Source organism: Oncorhynchus keta, chromosome 14 (assembly GCF_023373465.1).
Source record: "Oncorhynchus keta strain PuntledgeMale-10-30-2019 chromosome 14, Oket_V2, whole genome shotgun sequence".
In the NCBI taxonomy this organism is placed as follows: domain Eukaryota; kingdom Metazoa; phylum Chordata; class Actinopteri; order Salmoniformes; family Salmonidae; genus Oncorhynchus; species Oncorhynchus keta.
In genome coordinates this window covers 39450977-39475133 of record NC_068434.1, presented here as the reverse complement: position 1 = coordinate 39475133, position 24157 = coordinate 39450977, and the positions used below count along the sequence as shown (strand labels likewise).

The following is a 24157-nucleotide window of genomic DNA, read 5'->3' as shown; positions in this document are numbered from 1 at the left end:
TAGCTAGGTAAACAAGGTTGGGAGATTTTATTCCTTTCATATCACTGGCAAATATAAATGACTGCTCCACATTTCCCCATTTTTTCCCTCTCTCTCCGAAATGTTTAAGTGCTTTCTTTTAAAGTCAATATTCAAATTCCCCAATTCTAAAATGGAAGTGCACAAAACGTCAACCTTTTTAAATAGTTGAACCAACCCTTAAGCCATCGTTTTTTCTGACGTGCGTGTATGACAACGTGTGTGCGCGTATGAGGGAGAGCAACACACCCGAGACAGTTACAATGAAAATAATGACATTTGTAATAACACGTCTATACTTACATTATATACATTCATATATAATATACTTTACTATGGTTCTCTTACAGTTGTCTGTTTTAAGGCTTAAGCCACTTCGTACGAACCTAACCCAAATATACACACACATGTTTGTTTTTTTAATTCCTAGGGTGATATCCCATATAGCTTACACAGGACTACACAGAAGCCAACTGCAGTGATCTGCTTGTTCTTTAAGAATCCACACCTGCTCAAGGCAGATGCTGAAGCACCATGGGTGTTAGAGTGTAATACAGGGAGGTAGGAGAGCTGCAGCTATACTGTACAAACAGCCCAGTCTACTCCCTCAGGCTCCCTCTGCACCATGGTGGCTGGCCAACAGCATGTGGGAGGAAGGGGGGGAACCACCATAGAAATTAGTCAGGATCTCTTCTCAATGGGAGCCACATTCACACACGGAGTGGAAGACACAGAAAACAGGCCATGGACAGAGAAGTGTGTGGCCCCCGAATAACAGACAATGCTTAGGTTAAAGTGATGCCACAGAGGTTTCCTATATTTTCAAACAGTAGTTTTGAAAGTAGCACTCAAGACAAAACGGGTCCCAGAAAATTGTGCACGTCATCTTTTTTTCCCCCTTCTCAATTCGTATGTTACGAATTCCAATTCATACAATATGTTATGAATTTGTAAGTGCTTAAGATCCCATTCGATCTTTTAATAATACATGAGGTCTTCTTTGAAGAGGTGGGATTTAAAAAAACAACAACTTGTAAACAACTAAAAACATCCATAGAAGTGCCATTTTTATCCCCCATTCAAAACAACCCTCCCTCTCCCAAACCCTTATAGTTTCTCTCTGAAGACAGTGACGGGACATACACACACACCTGCCCCATAACACCAGTCTCAGCCGGGGGCTCAATTCACAACAATCCCCTTCTGGCAGGGCTATCGTTCCTCTCCTTTTGGATACCTTTTTTTTAAGTGACACAGAAGTGCAGCATTCCACAAACGACACTAAACAACCCTAATCCTATATTTTTTTTGTCTGTGTATCGACCATCTTCCCATTCTAACGAGATTCTGCATGTGACAGGTTCCAGGTTCGCCATTGTGCTGCAACAGCGCAGGAGATAGATTACAGGCAAGTCAACTACATCCAACCGCAACTGCAAGCCTCTCCAGGTTATTGAACCCACCATTTCCTTCTCTCGCTACACTATGTTATAATCTCTTGGGTCAAGGAGCCATTTTGTTTCAGGCTCTCAGGCACAAAGGGTGAAACCCCACTGTAGCTTCCCACCGTCACAGCAATGCCAAAGCACCAACACCAGCTCCTCTTAAATTATATACATTTTTATATTCATTTTTTTTATTATTATTATATTAATTAAAATTATTTTCCTATTGACAGAGGATGTTTATTATTTAAAAATATAAATCAACCACAAAAAACATTTCATTCATTTCTCGGAGCACCGTGCCAATTTCTGAAAGGACACAAAAGTCTATAGGCACAAAAGACAGTTCTAAAAAGCTATGGATTGACTATGCTGTGCAAACCAACCACACATAGAAAACCTCACAAGAATAACATAACTAAAGCGATAACTAATTAAATAGATTTATATATTTAGATATAATATAAATATGTTTTATTCAATATACATAGAGCTCTTTCTGTGTCAACTATTTACATAAACATGACTACATTTTGCTAAAATAATAAATAGCTCTATAGGCCAGGCAGATATTTAGTGTACAGTAACCTTTCTGCTCTAATTCAATAGACGTTGACTTTCCTTGTTCTGTGTTTTGACTGAAAGGCAAAGCAAGTCAGCAAATCGGTTGTGTTCTGCTTGTGGGTAACCTGAAGCTGATAGCTAGATCCTTCCTGTCATTAAAACTGCAAAACGCTCTCCCTCATAAATATGGGCGAAGGTAATTCTCTACTAACACACCTTACTTTCTCTCTAACATGGAATGTGCTTTAATCTCTTTACTGGTTTATTTCAACAGTTAATGTACGGTCTGTCTGTGCGACTTCCCTTCAGACACATTTAAGTGATGACCACTGGCTACAGTGCGTGACCAGCAGCAACACAGACACGTACATTAAAACACAAGCTAGACGCCACCGTCATCAGAGAGAGGAAGGTACAAGTTGCCTTAACCCCAATCACCCCACCCCTTAATCTCATGCTGCACATGTGTTTTTTTCCTACCCCCCCAAATCATAAAAATTCTGAAATGGCAGGTGTGGACAAAAAAATTACATCTTAATAACCCCCACCCCATAAGAGCCATAAACATGGGGGTATGTATCCGGCCGCTAAGCCTGGTAGAGAAGAGAGGGATGGATGTATTGCTGCCGACCACAACAACGAAGAGGTTGTGGAACATGGATGACGTCACAGCCGTGCTTAGCGTCGTAGAACTCCCAGTGAGGCTTCACGTGGAAAGTGCAGGTAGACGATTATTTACCATAAAGACTTACTGAAAGACTACACCTGATAACATTACTACAATAGCTGCAGTGTAGATTGTTTAAAATGACCACGCCACAGCTCTTTGACCAAGACCATCCATTCCTATACTCCGTTCCAAAATACCATGCTGTGATTGGTCAGCTGGTTAGTCAGGTGGCACAGCTCTGCTGTCTGTACTACGACCACCACCTATGGAGGGGCCAGTCTCATGGGAGAAATGGGCGAGATGGGATTTAGAGCTGGGGGTCGAGAGGGGTTCTCATCATGACTGGATTGCTTCAGATGGCTTCTGAACAAGAGAGAGGCAGTGGGGTGTAGGTGTGGTATTGTAATCACATTCTCTAGCTGTCTTAAGTTTTCGGACGCTGGAAGGGGGACACTGCATGGATGTGAAAAGTCAGTCACCTCTACTTGGCTCTTGCACTGAAACAGACAGCAGAGCAGGAAGGAAGGACAGAAGGAAGGGGGCAGGCTGGTGGACACAAAGGGACGGACGGAGTGTCTTATCTTCCTAATCCCACTCATCAAAAAGCTCTGATTGGGCAGTGCCACAGACTGATCCTCCATTTTGGTTGGCCGATGGACGGTTGAGATAGGACGGTGGGTGTGTCTAAGAGGTGTTGCATTGGGGGTTTCAGGGGGGAAAGAGGTGGAATACAGTTGGAAAGGAGGAGGGGCTTGGTCAGAACAGGCCAGTCCTGCTGGGAGTGAGGTCTGATTGGCAGAGACTGGTTGGAGGGCGGGAGTTAACTGGACGACAGAGGGATGGGATTGGATGGGGGCTGGGGTCAGAGGTTGAGGGCTGTGCTCTTATAGGCTGCAGCCCAGCTGCTCGGCCTTCTCCTGAGTGTTTTGGTTCTGCATGCGCAGGCGCAGGCTGGCGCTGGAGTATCCCTCGTCACTGCAGCTGCTACGCAGGCTGCCCCGCTCATCAGAGTCACTGACACTGCTGGTGCTCCACTCCAGATCCCCCAGCAGGTAGTCAGTCCCCTCCACATCCACATCCAGCTCCTCCTCTGCAACACACAACACAGGTCAATATTATGCAGGTACCACAATCAGCCCAATCAATGCTTTCTCTACTGAGCTAATATTCAAATTCAATAACTTTGGTTTACATAAAGCCCCATCACTAAAGAAGGGCGGAAGGATTGGTGGAAGAGAATGGACACCTTTACATTGTATTATAGTGTACTTTGATGTAAAAACGTGAAACTTTGACAAATGAAGAAAAAAAAAAAAACACGCTATACTATAAACCTCCACAAAGCATTAATGATCCCAGTTCAGTTTGTAATGTAGGAGAGGGATTCCCTTGTGTGCTCACCCTGGTCTGAGTCAGGATTGTCGGAGGAGACAATGGATCCTGTGCTGTCCATGCGTGTTCTCTCCACCCCCAGCTGCTCCAGACGCCGTTGCAGGTGCCTCTGCTCTCTCTGCAGCTGGTCTAAGGTATGCTGGGCTCTCCGCTCGCTCTCCTCCAACCTCTACAGCAGACACACATACAGCAATAGACACTGGCCCTCACTTTGTGTGTGCGCTCTTGTGACAGCTGCCTTTTGCCCTCCTGCAACCTCTGACCTCGGTATGTACAGTGCCTTCAGAAAGTATTCGTACCCCTTGACTTATTCCACATTCTGTTGTGTCAGAGACAGATTCTCTCTCTCTCTCTCTCTCTCTCACCCATCTACACAATGCCTCATACTAATGACAAAGTGAAAAAATGTTAAGACATTTTTGCTAATGTTTTGAAAATTAAACAAATCTTATTTACATAAGTATTCACATCGATGAGTCATGTTGTAGAAACACCTTTTGCAGTGATTACAGCTGTGAGTCTTTCTGGGTGTCTCTAAAAGCTTTCCACACCTGGATTATACAATATTTGCACATGATTATTAACAAAAAAGCTCTGTCAAATTGGTTGTTGATTATGGCTAGACTCCAATTTTTCAGGTCTCACCCTAGATTTATCTCCCAGTGTCTGGAGGAAAGCAGACAACCAGGTTTTCCTCTGGGATTTTGCCTGTGCTTAGCTCCACTCAGTTTCTTTATTTATCCTGAAAAACTCCTCAGTCCTTAACAATTTCAAGCATACCAATAACATGATGCAGCCACCACTATATGCGTGAAAATATGGAGTGGGACTCAGTAATTGTATTTGATTTGCCACAAACATAATTTTTTTGCAGTATTACTTTAGTTGCTTGTTGCAAACAGGATGCATGTTTTGGAATCTTCCTTCTCACTTTGTCAATTAAGTTAGAATTGAGGAGCCATTAAACACTGTTTTAAAGTCACCATTGGTCTCATGGTGAAATCCTTGAGCGGTTTCCTTCCTCTCCGGCAACAGAGTTAGGAAGGACGCCATTATCTGTGTAGTGATATTCCATTCAAAGTGTAATTAATAACTACACCATGCTGAAAGGAATATTCAGTGTCTGCTTTATATAAATCTACTGATATGTGGCCTTTTTTTGCTAGGCTTTGGAAAATGTCCCTGGACTTTGTGGTTGAATCTGTGTTTGAAATCCACTGCTTAACTGAGGGACCTTACAGATAATTGTATGGGTTGGGTGCAGGGATGAAGTAGTAATTCAAAAATCATGTTAAAACACTATTAGAGAGTGAATACATACAATTTGTGGCTTACGCAACTTTTCACTCCTGAACGCATTTCGGCTCGTCATAACAAGGTTGAAAACTTATTGACTAAATACTTTTCAGCTTTTCATTGTTCATTTGTAAACATTATGGGGTATTGTGTCGGTCAGTGACAAATCTCAATTTAATCCATTTTAAAATCATGCTGCAACAACAAAAATGCGGAAGTCGTCGAGGGGTGTGGATACTTTCTGAAGGCACTAACCAACCACACATAGTTAACCATAGACAGGTTCCTCAACAGTCTAGTCTACAAGGTAGGTAAACCCTGGTTCCTGGTGTGATGCAGGGTTTAGTTTTTACCAGGTGCCGCTTTACTCTACCTGATGTACACTCGTCGCTCACCCGAGTTAGCACTACACTAATCACCCTCTAGACCACGAGGGTAACAGACATAGAATTAGAATACTAGAATTAACTTGAACCTTCTTATGATGGTATAAAAAGTCAGCCATTTTGGTCAGGGAAGTTGGTCAACCGTAGTTTGCCAGTGGGAGTTGGTCAACCATGGTTTGCCAGGGCATCGATAAGATAATGTAAAACAATGCATTTGAAGAATTTATCTGCACTCCGTTTGTTAGCTAGCCAGACAGTTTGAGGAATGAGCCCATTCATTTTTTCAAATTAACTGCAAGGTATACCATTCAAACGATGCAGCCAATCCACAGCCATACACTAGCAGAAATCCATTGATAAGATATCTATACTTGTCTGAGTCCTAACACAATGGAGACATTTATGGTCTATTCACATATTTTAGAGGCTACTTATACAGAAACTTTGTATAAAACCTGTATGAACCATGATTTGACAATATTTTGTTTTTAAATTGACGATAATTCTATTACACAATTTCACAATATCATATCATATGCCTTTTATTTTCCTACATAAGTAAAATCAGGATTATGCCTCTACTGCCATTCATTCCAATTAGATTGGTTTGGATTTCTCCCAGACCAACATGGCTGCCATTTTCACCCCTTTCTGGAACTAAGGGTTTATTATATAGCTCCCTCTAGTAATTTAATAGGGTCTCCATGGTAACATATTTCTTTCTATTTTAGTCAACTCTGTGGCTGTAACCACGCCAAACGTTGCCATGACAGTAAAAAGGGAGTTGGCTGAGGCAGAAACAAAGTGGCACCGTTTATTACCCTCTTCCAATGGTAGAATAAATTGCCCTCTTGAAACTGTAAACACTTGAAACTGATTTCTCATTACTTCTCCGCCCACCATCACCCACCACAATGTGTTTCTTGGCCCTCATCAGCAGGCTGAGCGTGGTATGCCTGTTGGAGTCTGGTCCCAATGGAACGAGGGATTTCAGTCGCTCTAAACACAGCCGTAGGTGTGCGCGTCTGGAGAGAAAGAGAGAGATGCATCATTTCATCAGCTCCCTATAAAAAAGGCCCCGTGCCGCCTAAATTCAATTTTTCACTGTGCTTTGTATCATATTCTGCAACAGCTGATGAAACTAACACAGGAAAAAAAAGTTATTTCCTGAGTGTATTTTCAACCAGGCAATCCTGGTGATGTCACCAGCCCACAAATTGGTTAATATAGCTCTGCAAATAACAGCTAGCTTTCAGTTCCCCACTCAGACCACTCCCAGCTAAATTCTTGAGAAATAGTTTGAAAATGTTAATGGAAAACTAAGAATTGTTACGCAGAAATATGATATTGATATGAAAAATGATCGCATTGGGCCTTTAAACCCCCTCAGACATCATTGGTCACCTCATATGGTGTCAGATCTCTAGCTCCCTGTAGCTCTCCTGCAGTCATTTCACCCCTGAAAGAGATCACTTTCATCCACAAACACTTGTCTGCCTAGGGCCTGCACCTGCCTGGTGATCACAACATTTACATTAAGCTGCCCGAGATCTCTTTATTATCCCCCTCGGCTTGGCAGCTGAAGGGGAGTAGTGGGTGTTGATGGGTGACCACATGACCCCCGTTACACATCACACCTCCAACTGGAGGCTGCTACATGCACACACGCAGACAAGGGGCATGACCTCACTATTTACTGCAGGTGTGTATAGCGATCATAAGATGAATGCTCTGGATAAGACTGTATGCCAAATGACTAAAATGTGCATACCAAAGGCCACCGCATGAGTGGGGATAAGTTTAATTGAAAACAAAACGTGGGATAGTTGAGAACATCTGAAATGCTATTTGTAGCTCAAGGCTAGGCATATGAAGAATATTTAGTACTGGGAGTACTGCAGAGAGATTATATAGTATGTGTTTATCCATTCCAACTGCAGTGTGAATGACTAAAGAATATTCTAAAGTTCATTGGAGAGAGACACACACACACACACACAGCCAACATGACACACACAGCCAACACACACAGTGTAGATAAACAAGTACATAAGAGTGGGTGGGACATATCCAGGTGGGTTCCTCTGCTAGCCTAAAGCTTAGCTTAATATGAACAATTCCAAAAGGGCAGGAAACTGGCATGACATAATGTCCGAGCAGGAGCTCTGTTGTGATAGAATCAGGATGTACAGGGAGGCTAATGTTTGTTAAACAATGTCAACTGACGAGAGGGCAGTGTCATGCATGTTACGGTAAGCAGGCCTACAGTACTAAGCCGGTGTTATGTGGTCTGACTAGGGTTACAAAGCTACTGGTAATTAACTAAAGTTACCAGAATCTTCAGTAGTTTTGGAAATTAGCAGAATCTATCGCAACTTAGACTTGAATAAGGTTTTTTTTTTTTTTATATGCATGTCCATATTGTCCATGAGTTTCTAGTAGATGAACCATATGGTCTAAGGGGAACTTGCCTAATTAATGAAAAAAAAAGCATCTAATCAAGAATGGCATTATTTTAATTTACCTCTGCAACTCTTTTTGTTGTTGACCACAACTGCCATCAGTTTGACACCAAGACATTAACAGTGCAAAAAAGAAAAGACATTTCATGTTGAAACTCAATAAACACCAATGATATTCAGTAAGTTGATTTATATTTAGTTAAATGTTTTACATCTTTGTCATATTTTTATATCACCGTATTTCATTATTTCATACATTTTTAAATGTGATAAGGTCAGAGATATATCACAGGTGTCTGCAATTTCCGTAAGTACCCAAATGAGCCACTAGATGTCTTGTGATAGATGACATGAAATCCTTGAAAGATAGCAACATTCTGGTAGTTTACTGGTAAACTTAGAAAGTTTATATAACCCCTCTTTTCAACACTAGGTGTGACTGAATGGCAGGACTGTACGGGTGTGGTAGGAAGGACACAAAAACCAGGCTATTCCAGGGATGAATACACTTACAACGTATCAATGGGGTGACTGTTTATGGGTCTGTGTTCATGTAGCCTATATTTCTGTGAGCCTGTACCTTAGCCTTTTGACAAATCCCAGCAACAACATCAAGCGTTGTAGTCCAGACCAGGGTTTCCGTTTGGAAAATGTGGCACCGGACAACGTGACCGGGAAGATTTGAATTTAACGGCCATTTGAGAAATTTACCAGAGTCGTATGCATTGGGTGTGAAACCCATTAGGGCATCCACCCACTGTGCTCAGAATGACAGGAATCACATTTTAGATTATGGTAATTCATCTGAACAGAGCATGCAGCTCCTGTAATAAAGCAGCCAATAAGAAATCATTTTCAAAACATTTGCCAAAATGTAATTTGCGGGAAATATATGTGACAGATTCAATTCTCTGTTAGGAACTTAAAGGGTGAATCTAAAGATGCAACCACTAGGATGGGTCGGTAATATGACTAGGATTGTGCTTTTGGCTTCTGGACAAGGAAAGAAAGTTGATATGAAAACCAATAGAAACGGAGCGAAATGGCATATGAGGAAGATTTCTTATTGGTCCTTCTGTAGCTCAGTTGGTAGAGCATGGCGCTTGTAACGCCAGGGTAGTGGGTTCGACCCCCGGGACCACCCATACGTAGAATGTATGCACACATGACTGTAAGTCGCTTTGGATAAAAGCGTCTGCTAAATGGCATATTATTTCATAGTCTGCTCGCGTGGCAAAAAGCCTAGCTGATTATTGAGTTGCGACTGACAGTGAAAAGCATATAAAATATATGTTGTGTGAATTGATTGCCCTTAATTTCCATAAATTCCACACGTCACCAATAGTAAATGTACCCTTAATCCCCCGTCATTTGGTTATATTAATTTATGTATTACTAATTCCACCTACAGTTATTTACCGGTTCTCATTCTCGGAGTGGAAACGTTGTTTGCCTGCAACAAGTTTGTTTATTTCATAACCATCAGTTATGACTTTTTTCACTGTCTTTTGTCTCGAGTGCTCCATGTGAGCAATGACCAAGGGCCTGGTTTATCGGTCTTGTTCATGTTGAGGGAGCGTGCGCGCCCAAGCACGCTTAGAACCAGCCTACTTGGCCTGCTGCGCATAAAATGTAAGAAAATGCCCATTTGGGGCTGTTTGACTTCTGACTGTTAACACGTCCACCTCTGATAAGCTGAACTTGTTACGTTTTCCCTTCACCTCACACAATAAGTCAAAGTCTGGATGATAGCCTACTGTGAGGAACTAGTAGGATATTTGAAAAGTCTTTCCAACAATCACCAAGTCTCGGTGTGCAAGAGCAAAATATCATCATCATCATCATCATCTGATAATCCCATATATCCTGTGAAAACATCATTAAAATACCGTTTCGTTACGCAACAGCCTGCCTGTCTGTCCCAAACTCACTGGCACAGAAAACTGGGGGCCGAATAGACTAGTTGATACAATGTTGCAAGTTCGCTAGAGACAGCTTCAGCTGATCCAGTTGATTGTATCAAATCAATGTTGCACTTCACTAGTATGGCTCAAGTCAAGACAGAGAAAAAGGCAGGCAGACTGGCTGTAAAGAGATGAATGTAATTGAAAGAACCAGGATTTTCACCAGTATAATTTCTATTGTTTTTAATGTGTCAGCTTTAAAGTATTTTTTACTTATTTGAAAATGGAAGCTCATTTAGGCTATTTAGCCGACAATGACTCACAGTGTATCAATGTGTCCATATGGCAGAAGCTGGTGCGCTCGCATTAGTAGAATTTGGACTTTAATATTTGAGGATTTTTATGATTAACCCCATGACGATTTTGAAAAACAAAAACTTTATTGAAATGAAACCACGAAAATGTGCATATGAAAATCATAACAGGAAGATAGGTAGAAATAGTAGAATATATTGTATCTTTCCCCAAACTTGAAACTCACGCGCCCCTTATGAAGTCTGTATAGAATAATTGCCATGTTTCTACGGTCGGATTTTCAAGTAAGTTAAGACATGCCTCATAATATGGAAGTAAAACATTCAGGTTTCAAACAATTAAGCATGTTTTTTTTTTTGCATACTGCCTCCAGCTCACATTGTAAAGTGGTGAGTGACGTGCTGATAGCCTGCCTACCTTTTTCTCAGTCAATTTAGCCGGCAACAAACAGTTGGATTTTTTAAACATTATTACAAAAGCCAGCCATTACCGGCTAACGGAAACCCTTGTCCAGACATTTCAGTGTTGTGTAATATATAGACCAGAGACAAGACCATGCACGTGCAACTACCTCCGCTCCAAACAACATGATCTCTTACACGGGCAACCGGGCCTCCTGAACGCAGGCCTTCCACTTGCCCTGCGGCCTGTAAAACATCCTCCTGTACCGTCTCTGACCTCAGGCTAATTGCCCCAGGCAGAGGGATGAGGACAGTAATGCAATCCATACATTCCATTTCTATGGGGATGAGTTTGCACGCACAAGGTGTGGTGGAGAGAGGAGTGAGGTTACACAGATGGCCAGCTCCAGCAGGCAGACTCCGCTACGGAACTCACTGCAACAGAGGACATGGGACCGAGGCAGGGTGGTAGAAGTGTAGGTGGAGGGGATTCATTTGAGCAAACATAAAACAGTAGAAAACATTGAGCCCATCTAGACACACACAACGACTGACGGTCAGATCGAGTCTCACCGTCCTCTGGCTGGCAGTGTGTTTGTATTTCATCACTGGTCAAATAAAAATGCTGCCTTGCAATAACTGCCATCTTGTGTGTTGGAATAAGGGGCCATGCAGGTTATAATTTGTAGAATATTTGTCATACCCGTTGTCAGTGGTGTGAGGGGTATAACGGGTACACCTATTCATACCGAACCATTCGGTACGAGGACCTTGGTTCGGTTCGCACTGTAAACCTGAATGAAAAAATAAAACTAATATTTACAGCAAAAACACTAGGCCTACGCTTCGAGTGAATCTGAGCTGAAAAAAATCATCTCAGGTCATTTCGTTAAAACAACTAGAGCCCATGCGCACGTTGGAAATCAACATTTCAATCTTAAAATTGCCGCATTTCAAAACTGTACTTTTGTGAGGCGCAGCTGGGAACTAGTTCTATACAATGGTGAGGTCAAGAAGCCAGAATTGGAGGATCCTCCATCATCGTTTAAATCTCGCTTGGGAACGGCTTCCCAGTAGATTACACCGACGCTGGACAGAGAGTTGTGGATAAAACATTAACAGTATGTCGCCACGCTTTACGATAACAGCCTACGCAGCTGCCAACACCTCAAATATGTTGTCACATTTACCCAGACATCACCACAGTAGACCGAAACGCAAAGAAACAACATTGTCTCCCCTCTGCAGCCCTTGGCAGCTGATTCTGACTGGGCCAAAGAAATTACAAGAGCGATAGATTAAACATTTTTTACAGTCTTTGGTTTATTGACACAGATATGCGCCTATTCTCAGTGGTTGAGAATCGGTTGGTTTCAGTCAGCACCTCGTAAAAGTACTCGAGCATCCATCTTGCACTCATTTCAGCAAACATGTAGTAGCCACTCTATATAAAGAAAGCCAAAGCTTCAATGAACTGACCAATGCACTCTGTGTTGCGCTTTCTTAACAGTGACCGCCCATCACATTACCCACAGAGGGGAGATGTACTGTGCTAAAGACAAGCCCCCACTGACAGAGGCAGTGTCATGGTGCGTTCGTAACCAAAATGGAAACAGGAATCCACTTGAAAGGCCCTCCAACTGGTAATTACTAGAGGGAAACTCGTCTGCCATCAACAGCACCCACACGGTGACCTCGGACTTCACCTACTAAGTAAATGGCCTCTATAACAGCATTTTCACCAGTTAAAATGTAACAAAACATTTATAAAAAAGGAATCTATTAATGTAGTTTTTGAAATCTATAAATGTGTTTACAGGCATGATAGCTGTACCTTTAGTTTATGGTTGACGCAGTTTGTTGGCCATTAGCCAACTCTGCATTTCTCAACAAGTTCAAATCACATGAACGGATCAAACTGGTATTTACGACTTCACAACTGGTAAATTCCTACCTCCCACATGGTTACAAACACAAAATCAAGAGTGGAAACTTGAGGCCCAACATAACAAGTCACAACAGACAATGGCAGGAACATTGTGTATGCTGAACATTGTGAATGGCATTTCATTTTCCTGCTGTCCCGAAACAGAACCAAACATTGACCCCAAAACCACAATACGAACCTAACCATGGGCTTTGGTGAACTGTTACACACCTAGGAGGGATACATTGATAGAGGCAATAGGAAGCAGGAGTGAGATGGCGGCCTTCCTTCCAGTTAAGGGAATGTGTACGGGCTTATAAAGCCTGAGAATCACACACACTCTCATGCTGTGCTGCTGTTCCCAGGCCTAAGCTCCAGAGCCATGCATTATTCAGTCAGTCTGCCTGCGCACTGAGTCATTAGCCCTGGTTGAACCAGAACACCACTCAAACCCTGCCTAGAACACCAGAGGGACAGGGACACCTCCAGGGAGAGACTATGGAAACAGGGAGACTCCAGGGAAAGCCAGGTAGAGGTCAAAGAGACCAGGGATGAGGCCTGTAAGTCCCTTTTTGGATAAGCTGCATTCTGCACTGTTCATTTCACTCTCATTACTCCTTTCTAGCCATGTGGGACTGAGGAGAGATTCAATGTCTAATAGGGTGGTCTGACAGAGCTAAGAGAGAGACAGTGATGTGGGGATTCAACGTACCTGTTTTTCTCCATCTCGTTGTGTGTAGATCTGTGAACAGACAGACAGAGGTTAGAAAGTGTCCTTACACATCATCACACAGTAGATTCAGCGTGCTTCAGTAAAGTGCTTTAATAATAGACGATCCCTCTCGGTTCGCAACCACTGCAGTCAACCAGGGAGTTATTGCAGAGAGGGAGAGGCTTGTGTTGTGTGGGAGTTTAAGAAGCACCAAAAAGAACAGGGAAGTTAAACTCTACAAAATGATTAAAGGCAAGGAAGGAAGGAAGGAAGGAAGGATATATATACACATATACATACATATACATATATATATATATATATATACACACACACACACACACACACTGGGGCAAAAAAGTAATTAGTCAGCCACCAATTGTGCATGTTCTCCCACTTAAAAAGATGAGGCCTGTAATTTTCATCATAGGTACACTTCAACTATGACAGACAAAATGAGAAAAAGAATCTAGAAAAATCACATTGTAGGATTTTTAATGAATTTATTTGCAAATTATGGTGGAAAATAAGTATTTGGTCACCTACAAACAAGCAATATTTCTGGCTCTCACAGACCTGTAACTTCTTCTTTAAGAGGCTCCTCTGTCCTCCACTCATTACCTGTATTAATGGCACCTGTTTGAACTTAGTATAAAAGACACCTGTCCACAACCTCAAACAGTCACACTCCAAACTCCACAATGGCCAAGACCAAAGAGCTGTCAAAGGACACCAGAAACAAAATTGTAGACCTGCACCAGGCTGGGAAGACTGAATCTGCAATAGGCAAGCAGCTTAGTTTGAAGAAATCAACTGTGGGAGCAATTATTAGGAAATGGAAGACATACAAGACCACTGATAATCTCCCTCGATCTGGGGCTCCACGCAAGATCTCACCCTGTGGGGTCAAAATGATCACAATAACGTTGAGCAAAAATCCCAGAACCACACGGGGAGACCTAGTGAATGACCTGCAGAGAGCTGGGACCAAAGTAACAAAGCCTACCATCAGTAACACACTACGCCGTCAGGGACTCAAATCCTGCAGTGCCAGACGTGTCCCCCTGCTTAAGCCAGTCGTCTGAAGTTTGCTAGAGAGCATTTGGATGATCCAGAAGAAGATTGGGAGAACGTCATATGGTCAGATGAAACCAAAATATAACTTTTTGGTAAAAACTCAACTCGTTGTGTTTGGAGGACAAGGAATGCTGAGTTGCATCCAAAGAACACTATACCTACTGTGAAGCATGGGGGTGGAAAAATCATGCTTTAGGGCTGTTTTTCTGCAAAGGGACCAGGACGACTGATCTGTGTCAAGGAAAGAATAAATGGGGCCATGTATCGTGAAATTTTGAGTGAAAACCTCCTTCCATCAGCAAGGGCATTGAAGATGAAACGTGGCTGGATCTTTCAGCATGTCAATGATCCCAAACACACCGCCCGGGCAACGAAGGAGTGGCTTCGTAAGAAGCATTTCAAGGTCCTGGAGTGGCCCATCTTTGGAGGGAGTTGGAAGTCAGTGTTTCCCCGCAACAGCCCCAAAACATCACTGCTCTAGAGGAGATCTGCATGGAGGAATGGGCCAAAATACCAGCAACAGTGTGTGAAAACCTTGTGAAGACTTACAGAAAACGTTTGACCTGTCATTGCCAACAAAGGGTATATAACAAAGTATTGAGAAACTTTTGTTATTGAACAAATACTTATTTTCCACCATAATTTGCAAATAAATTCATTAAAAATCCTACAATGTGATTTTCTGGATTTGTTTTCTAATTTTGTCTGTCAAAGTTGAAGTATACCTATGATGAAAATTACAGGCCTCTCATCTTTTTAAGTGGGAGAACTTACACAATTGGTGGCTGACTAAATACTTTTTTGCCCCACTGTGTATGTATATAAAAATAATTCAGGAGGCACACACATGTGTACACACACAGAGGCCCGGGGGGGTAGACTTAGCAACAGTAACTAGAAACAGCCTGCTGCCTGGTACCAGCCAGGCTACAGAGTGAGTAAAGGGTGAAAAGAGAGTAGCGGTTGGAAGAGGAGGGACAGAGAGAGAGAAAGAAAGGGACAGAGACGATTTAAAGGTCATGTAGTGATTGTGTATTGGTGGCCATCTTGCCTCCTACATTGCAGTGTAAACGGCATTGTTCACCAACAGCCTATGGTCCTACCAGCTCTACCGAAATGAGCCCTGTAGTCCCTTGTAGGATAAGGGCACACAGATACGCACGCACCCCTCTCTCCAAGCACCACACAGGACAAGGAAGCTGGCCAGGTCTCTTTTTCATAAAGAATCTGCAAATGGGGTGAGAGGGAAAGGGCACTAGGCAGAGGGACTGTAGCAAAGTCCTCTTCTCTCCACTACACAGGAACTCCCCAACCTCCAGTCCCAAAATAGACCAACCTGCACTCTGCAAGCTGACTGCTGTCAGCACCCCGACAGCCTTGGACCCCCTACGAAAGATCAACCACGCAGTACAGACAACACAAATACAAGTGCTTGCTTGCCCCAGCCAGAGAGTACAGTTCATATGACAGCACAGTAGAGCTGACTGGTAGAGAAGACTAGGATTTGGATATGAATAGGGCTACCAGTGTAACCCATTTCCCATGTGACGGGGGGCGGGAGAGGCATGCCACTGCCAGAGACCTTTCCTCTCCTCTGCCAGGTCGTATTACTGTACAGGACAAGGCCACCTCCCCCTTCTACTCTAGGTGCCGTCTACCTGGCATGCTGTACATGAGGAGCCCATGCATTACCGTACAGTTATAAAATAGAACAAATCATTACAGACCTATTGACTTGAATGGGGATTAACAATCTAGTGATTCTGTGTGTACAGTACAGCAGTCATATGATCAATGTAATAAGCAATGAATTAGGCTACACAGTATTCCAGCTATGTAGTACTACACACATTGGAAGAGCTTTAGAATAAGGATAAACATAGCTGCATTGTTGTCATTAGCTATATATAGTCTAATCAGTCAGTGTTTCCCCTTGGTTGTCCTAAGGCGGAGAGCTAAGGACATCCTGGGCAAAATGTTCAACTGAGTCCAAGAGGCCATAACACCAATATGATAAGATGATTAGATAGATATTCAACATCTTACTCTCCATGACTTCATAATAGAGTGTAATAAACAGGTCTAGAGTCTAGTCCACTAACACAATAGTATGTCAGGCCTGTTTCTGTGTGCACAGGGAGCAGGGGAGAGAAAGTAAGAGAGGAGGAGAGGACCATTTCTGTAATGGAAGAACTGAAGCAGCATTGACTGCCAAGAGTGAACAGTAGAACAAAAGGGGAAAGAGGGGAAGGAGAAAAAAAAGGAGAGAAGAGTACATTCATAAAAAGTGCCAGCATTTACATTGTTACCTAGCAACGCACTACTACTACTTTTACAGATCCACTGCCCAGCCATGCAATTTATAAAACTTGATCGCCACTGTAAGAAGCATTTAGACCAGGGATGGGCAACTAGCAGAACTCAGTCAAGCCCTCATTGATTGTTATCTCACTCAGATATATTAAAACCTGCAAACATCAGGGCCACCCGAGTGGCGCAGCGGTCTAAGACACTGCAGTGCTTGAGGCGTCACTACAGAGACGGTTTTTATCCCGGGCTGTGTCGCAGCTGGCCGTGACACCGATGAGGCAATGCACAACTGGCCCAGCGTTGTCCGGGATAGGGGAGGGTTTGGCCAGCCGGGATGTTCTTGTCCCATCGCGCTCTAGTGACTCCTGTGGCAGGCGCATGCACACTGACACTGTCACCAGTTGTACGGCGTTTCCTCCGACACATTGGTGCGGCTGGCTTCCGGGTTAAGCAAGCAGTGTGTCAAAAAGCAGTGCAGCTTGGCAGGGTCGTGTACCGGAGGACGTATGGCTCTCGACCTTTGCCTCTCCCGAATCCATACGGGAGTTGCAGCGATGGGACAAGACTAATTACCAATTGGATTTCACAAAAATTGGGGTGAAAGGGGGTAAAGAATTATAAAATAAAATAAATAAAACTGCTAACATTTCTCTCCATCCTATGGAAAATTTTGTAGAAGTGCAGGAAATTAGTTAGAGCAAATGTCCCTCTCTGGAAAAATGTGTAGAATTGCAGTAAACCCGCTCTAGAGGGAGACTGCTCAAATGTGTTGCTCGCAATGTGGTGGTGGGATTTTACACAGCTCAAACACAGCAAATAGATGGCTGAACAAGACAGATCCTGAGGTGGGCGGGGCATAAACAACCAATAAAACTGTATTTGTCACATACACCGAATACTACAAATGTAGACCTTACAGTGAAGTGCTTACTTACAAGTCCTAATCAACAACAGTAAAAAAAAAAAAAAAAAAAAAGTAACAAATAATTCAAAAGCAGCAGTAAAATAACAATAGCGAGGCTATATACAGGGCTACAGAGTCAATGCACGGGGGCACCGGTTAGTCGAGGTAATATGTACATTTAGGTAGAATTATTAAAGCGGCTATGCATAGATAATAACAGAGTAGCAGCAGTGTAAAGGGGAAGGCAATGCAAATAGTATGGGTAGCCATTTGATTAGATGTTCAGGAGATTTATGGCTTGGGGTAGAAACTGTTAAGAAGCCTTTTGAACCTAGACTCCAGTACCGCTTGCCACGCGGTAGTAGAGAGAACAGTCTATGACTAGGCTGGCTGGAATCTGACAATTTGACAATCTGACAAGGCCTTCCTCTGATACCGCATTGTATAGAGGTCCTGGATGGCAGGAAGCTGGGCTGCATGCACAACCCTCTGTAGTAGCTTGCGGTCGAAGGCCAAGCAGTTGCCATACCAGGCAGGGATGCAACCAGTCAGGATGCTCTCGATGGTGCAGCTGTAGAACCTTTTGAGGATCTGAGGACCCATGCCAAATCTTTTCAGTCTCCTGGAGGTGGAATAGGTTTTGTCGTGCCCTATTCAGGACTGTCTTGGTGTACTTGGACCATGTTAGTTTTTGGTGATGTGGACACCAAGGAACTTGAAGCTCTCAACCTGCTCCACCACAGCCCCGTCGATGAGAATGGGGGCGTGCTCAGTCCTCCTTTTTTTTTTTTCACGTTGAGGGAGAGGTTGTCATGGCACCACACAGCCACTTGGTCAAAGCGTGCTTGGAGTACACGTCCTGGTAATCCGTCTGGCCTTGCGGCCTTGTGAATGTTGACATGTTTAAAAAGGGCTTACTCACATCGGGTGCGGAGAGCGTGATCACAGTCGTCCGGAACAGCTGATGATCTCATGCATGTTTCAGTGTTACTTGCCTCGAAGCGAGCATAGAAGTAATTTGGTTCGTCTGGTGGCTTGTGTCACCTTTGTAGTCTGTAATAGTTTGCAAGCCCTGTCAAATCCGACGAGCGTTCAGAGACGGTGTAATACGATTGGATCTTAGTCCTGTATTGACGCTTTGCCAGTTTGATGGTTCATTGGAGGGCATACCAGGATTTCTTATAAGCTTCCGGGTTAGAGTCCCACTCCTTGAAAGCGGCAGCTCTAACCTTTAGCTCAGTGCGAATGTTGCCTGTAATCCATGGCTTCTTGTTGGGGTATGTACGTACAGTCACTGTGTGGACGACGTTGTCGATGCACTTATTGAAAGCCAGTGACTGATGTGGTGTACTCCTCAATGCCATCGGAAGAGTCCCGGAACATATTCCAATCTGTGCTAGCAAAACAGTCCTGGAGCTTAGCACCTGCTTCATCTGACCGAGTCACTGGCGCTTCCTACTTAAATTTTTGCTTGTAAGCAGGAATCAGGAGGATAGAATTATGGTCAGATATGCCAAATGGAGGGCTAGGGGGAGCTTTGTACAGGTCTCTGTTTGTGGAGTAAAGGTGGTCTAGAGTTTAACATGCTGGTGGAAATTTGGTATAAACGGATTTGTGTTTCCCTGCATAGTCCCCGGCCACTAAGAGCGCCGCTACTGGATGAGCATTTTCCTGTTTGCTTATTGCGGTACACAGCTCATTGAATGTGGTCTTACTGCCAGCATCGGTTTGTGGTGGTATGTAGACAGCTACGAAAAATACAGATACTCACTAGGTAGATAGTGTGGTCTACAGCTTATCATGAGATACCCAGGCGAGCAAAACCTCAAGACTACCTTAGATATCGTGCACCAGCTGTTGTTTACAAATATACATAGACCACCACCCCTTGTCATGCCAGAGGCTGCTGTTCTATCCTGCAGATACAGTAAAACCCACCAGCTGTATGTTGTTCATGCCGTTGTTCATCCATGACTCGGTGAAACATAAGAAATTACATTTTTTAATGTCCCATTGGTAATTAAATCTTGCTTGTAGGTCATTGATTTTATTTTCCAATAATTGCATGTTTTCCAATAGAACGGATGGCAGTGGGGGTTTACTCGCTCGCCTACGAATTCTCAGAAGGGAGCCCGATCTCCGCCCCCTTTTTGTCCGTCTTCTCTTCACGCAAATGATGTGGATTTGGGCCTGTTCCCAGGAAAGCAGTATATCCTTCACGTCGGACTTGTTAAAGGAAAAAGGTTCTACCAGTTTGTGGTGAGTAATCACTGTTTTGATGTTCAGAAGTTAATTTTGGTCATAAGAGACAGTAGCAGCAACATTATGTACAAAATAAGTTTTAAAAAATAAGTTAAACGCAAAAATACATAAATTTGAACAAAATAACATGGTTGGTTAGGAGCATGTAAAATGTCAGTCATCCTCTCCGGCGCCATTCTACTTTGCTACAGTCATTAGAATTTAACATGAACATTTGACTAGTGCTAAAACTACCTATGTAGCCTAATATCTAATATGAATCAGGTTCCTATTACAACAGACGGAGGCATAAATAGATCCATGCGACCCCTCCTTACTAGTTTAGATTTAATATCCAGTTATCTCGAGTTACTGCCTCGCCCGGCCACCCAGCCATACTGCTTAATCTTTGTCAGGGTTAGGTAGGAGACTGCCGCAGGAGGCTGTTTCTTCATAGCTAGGTGTCTTGGTAAGCTGGATAACAACAGACAGCTGGCCAGGCGAGGGTATCCTTTCCTTCCAGGAGAAGAGCTGTTGATCAGGATGAACTGCTTGACTGCTGCAGTCTGTCCTCGGACACCCTGATCAACCTCAATCTGCTTGGATTCCCACTACTGCATGTTGCTTCTTGCTTAACTCTGCCTAATTCTGATTGATGTTTTCCCTGTCTGGGATACTGCAAGGGCAAAATGCTATTAAAAATGCTCAAAGCAAACTTACAGGCACAAACACACAGACAAACTCAAAGCATCAGTTTTATAGAGTTTCAGAAGGACTGGGTTGTTATAGATTATGATAATACAGTTAAAGATTATCATTGGCTGTAAACAGACCAATTGAGAGCATAACATTAAAGATCAGAACACAATCCCAATGGACAGCAAAGAAACAACTCAACAGAGCCCCTGCAAGTTGGTAAAGTCTAGTTGTTTTTGTCAGTGCTGCATGCCTACACCGTGCCACCACGCCTAAATGACATTCACTACATGAGTGAATGTAGGACGAGGGGGGCTCTGCCTGCACATGGATGAATAACACATCATGATGAGGGGGTGCTTCAAAACTGGACCGCACAAACTGCTTGTTTTCTGAAAAACTGATCTTGCCATTACAGCTGAATCATTGAGGGGGTCTACAGTTCACAGGGGATTATACACTACTGTTAGTCAAAGGACTACCTGCTATTGGAGTTCTTCTTGCTTTTGTTTTTCCGTTTCGAGCTGTCCTTCTCTTTGCTGCTGGTGAACGGTAACATGGAGGCATAGCCATGTTCTGCTTCTGCAAATAAATGAGCAGGATACAAGTCAATCACATCATTATAATTCTCAACAGTGCAAGGAATGCATTCAATGCAGCCATACACATTCCAATGAAAATTGATGAGGGACAGAAATGTTAGATGAGGGAATACTGTATTTTTGCCTAGGTAAGATGAGACAATTTGTACAAAATATCGATTCATTTTAATTTTCCCCTTCAGGCAATGATGTCATCTGAACTAGAGTAAACCCTACCAAGCTACCCGGCAAACCACAACAGAGAAGTGAAGGGGTCGCTTGGAGAGAACATCAAGATCAAATCCAATGAAGCAAGCAGGAACCCTTACCGTGTGAATGTGGGAAAAAAATGTTTTGTTATAAAATACGGTCATTTTTGCATTTCAGTAAGATTGCAAACACTATACTTTTAAAAAAGTGTCTAGATAAATACCCTGGTAGTGTCGACTAATTATTGCTGTACATTTGTTGTTGCTGTGAACATATTACTGCCAGCTTCCCCTATTTGTCGATGTAGCCTAGTTAAATGCAATTACTTAGCTATGCATTCTTGTATAATATGTGGTCTGCAATAATAATCAATACATTATTTATAGCTAATCAACCTGACAAATTGATTATAACAGGTGCGTCCACCAGCAATGCAATTGAGGCACCGTAGTACTAACGCAATCATTCATTTAAAAAAAATAAGAATGCAAAATGTTATCACTACTGTACCTCTTTCTCTGCGATCAATGTATTCTGCTGCTTCGATCAACATCTGCACCATTTCGATCGCCGCCATTTTCAACAATAGCACCGAAAAAAATATGACAATTCGGGTCTGAATTTGGATACACAACTACTTCTGTGGGTTAACGTTAACTACTTCACGTTCAATTACGTTTTTTTGGTAATTATTAAAATAAGCTAGATATATACTATCTCCCACAAGGCAATTTATCGATAACAGAAGTCAGTTATCGCTGTGATACTGCTCTGATCAGCTTGATAGCTTATTTATTGGCTAAGTTGTTTTTGTCAAATTCGCTTGACTGATGCTGGCTCGCGGTTACAATCGCTGTCAGTGATGGCAAGCTAACGTAAATGCTAGCCAACGTTCGTGGAAGTCACCAACAAAAATCTTGCAGGCAGAATTAGTATTGAACCAAACGTCACGCCTTGTTGTTGACAAAGTAAAAATGACAACCGGTAGCTAGTTAGTTATTAGTAGATAGCTTTCAAAAACAAAGTACGTTTAAACTTAGCCGCACAGGGGGGTATAGCTTTCTTGCTCGCGTGTGAATCTAACGACACAGCAAAGAAATGAACCCGTTTTAAAATGTGATGTCTGGTCTATTCGAAATTTCGAACCAGTGAATGTAGCTAGCTATCCAACGTTAAAACAGCCTTGTCGAATTCAAATACTGTAGTAACAAGCGGGCTAGTTATGCTGCAAAGGATGACACAAAAAATAAGTTAACAAAATATTTGAAAAGAGCGGCTAGCCAACCTGCTACCTTGCAACAGTGTTGATCAGACCGCAATTATATTGGTAAACTAACTCCTGTATTTTTTGCCAAAAAGCTTCTGTGAGCTGCGATGCGATTGGGTACCCTAAATAGTAAATGCATTTCTTATTGGACCTAGCCACTGTCGCTTCAACCAATAGGGCTATCACATACCCCGAGTCATATGCGACTGGTCAACATGTTTCGCCATTTTGGCTCAATCATATCCTAAGGGGGAAATCGCAATTGCATTCTCCTCCTTCTCAAAAGATAAGGTAAGAGCGATCTCTGACTTGCTCATGCAAAGGGTTTTGAGGAGAGAGGACGCGAGGGGTATTTAATTGAGATTCTCCCCCACTAGTCTAGCATTGTTACAATACATGATCCACAATGGAGTCTTGTTTCGCTAATGTTGGCACCAATAAGTGTTTTAGCGTTCCACCATTGGTTGTTCTCACCGAGACTGGTCACGATTTATCAACAACTCGCACGAGCTGCGGTGGCAACACCCCTTTTTCTGCGAAAGACCACGCCCCGTGGACATGCTGCTTTCGCTGTGTACATCGGTGATTGGTTTCTCAGTGTTGTTTGCCGTATATCAAGATCAGTGGTTGGCGGAATTCACATGCTGTTCCACTATTGGTCTGTCTCGTTTAGTGACAGTTACCTTTGTTTTCCTGATGAGATAATATTGGACCGCAGAAGTAATTAAGCATTTTTAACCATACAAATTACTGATAAAAACAATTTAATTCTAGAAAGCTTGACAGTGGAGAGCCGATCTTAATTCAATTTGCATTTAGGTTAGAACACCTTTTACCACTTGGAAATCTCCAAATATGCTTGAAAACTAGATTGGTAGATTGATTCATAGCAGGTTATGCAATTGGCATACTAGCTTTGAGGGAAAAAGCCAGCGTTGAATTGCATATGTTGCGGCAAGACTACACAAAATATATTATGTGCATGCTTGACAGGACCATAATTGATGATCTTCTGGGAAGATTAAGTTGAGATATTCCATCAGAGTCGGACCAAAATGCCCAGAATCAAATCTATTTCATTCGAACGCAATTGTTCTTGTATGCGAGAAAGATTAAGACAGACCAACAAGAACTTTGGCCATGCAAGGTAGATCACATGGGAGGCATTCACTAGGAACCAAACGGAATGAAACCATTATTATAGCAGTGAACGAAAAAAAAAATATCAGACCTTCCAGCGCTGAAAACTATCCCACTTAGAACCCACATCTCGATCTAATATTTATATATTTCTTGATTCCATTTTTTTACTTTTAGGTTTGTGTGTATTGTTTTTAGATACTACTGTATTGTTGGAGCTAGGAACACAAGAATTTCGC

At 42.7% G+C, this 24157-nt stretch overlaps 1 protein-coding gene and 1 long non-coding RNA gene across 2 annotated transcripts; one reads left to right on the top strand and one right to left on the bottom strand.

The window, feature by feature from the left end:
• LOC118393391 (max dimerization protein 1-like) lies at positions 1 to 24157 on the bottom strand. Its single transcript, XM_035786031.2, has 6 exons — positions 22022 to 24157; positions 21203 to 21302; positions 13493 to 13522; positions 6682 to 6796; positions 4099 to 4258; positions 1 to 3787 (listed from the first exon to the last, which is right to left on the bottom strand). The coding sequence occupies exons 1-6, from the start codon at positions 22086 to 22088 to the stop codon at positions 3582 to 3584; spliced, it is 678 nt and encodes a 225-aa protein (XP_035641924.1). The 5' UTR covers positions 22089 to 24157; the 3' UTR covers positions 1 to 3581.
• Positions 7553 to 21802, top strand: LOC118393392 (uncharacterized). Its single transcript, XR_004827549.2, has 3 exons — positions 7553 to 8023; positions 19863 to 20042; positions 21505 to 21802. It is a non-coding gene; the product is annotated as an uncharacterized LOC118393392 (long non-coding RNA).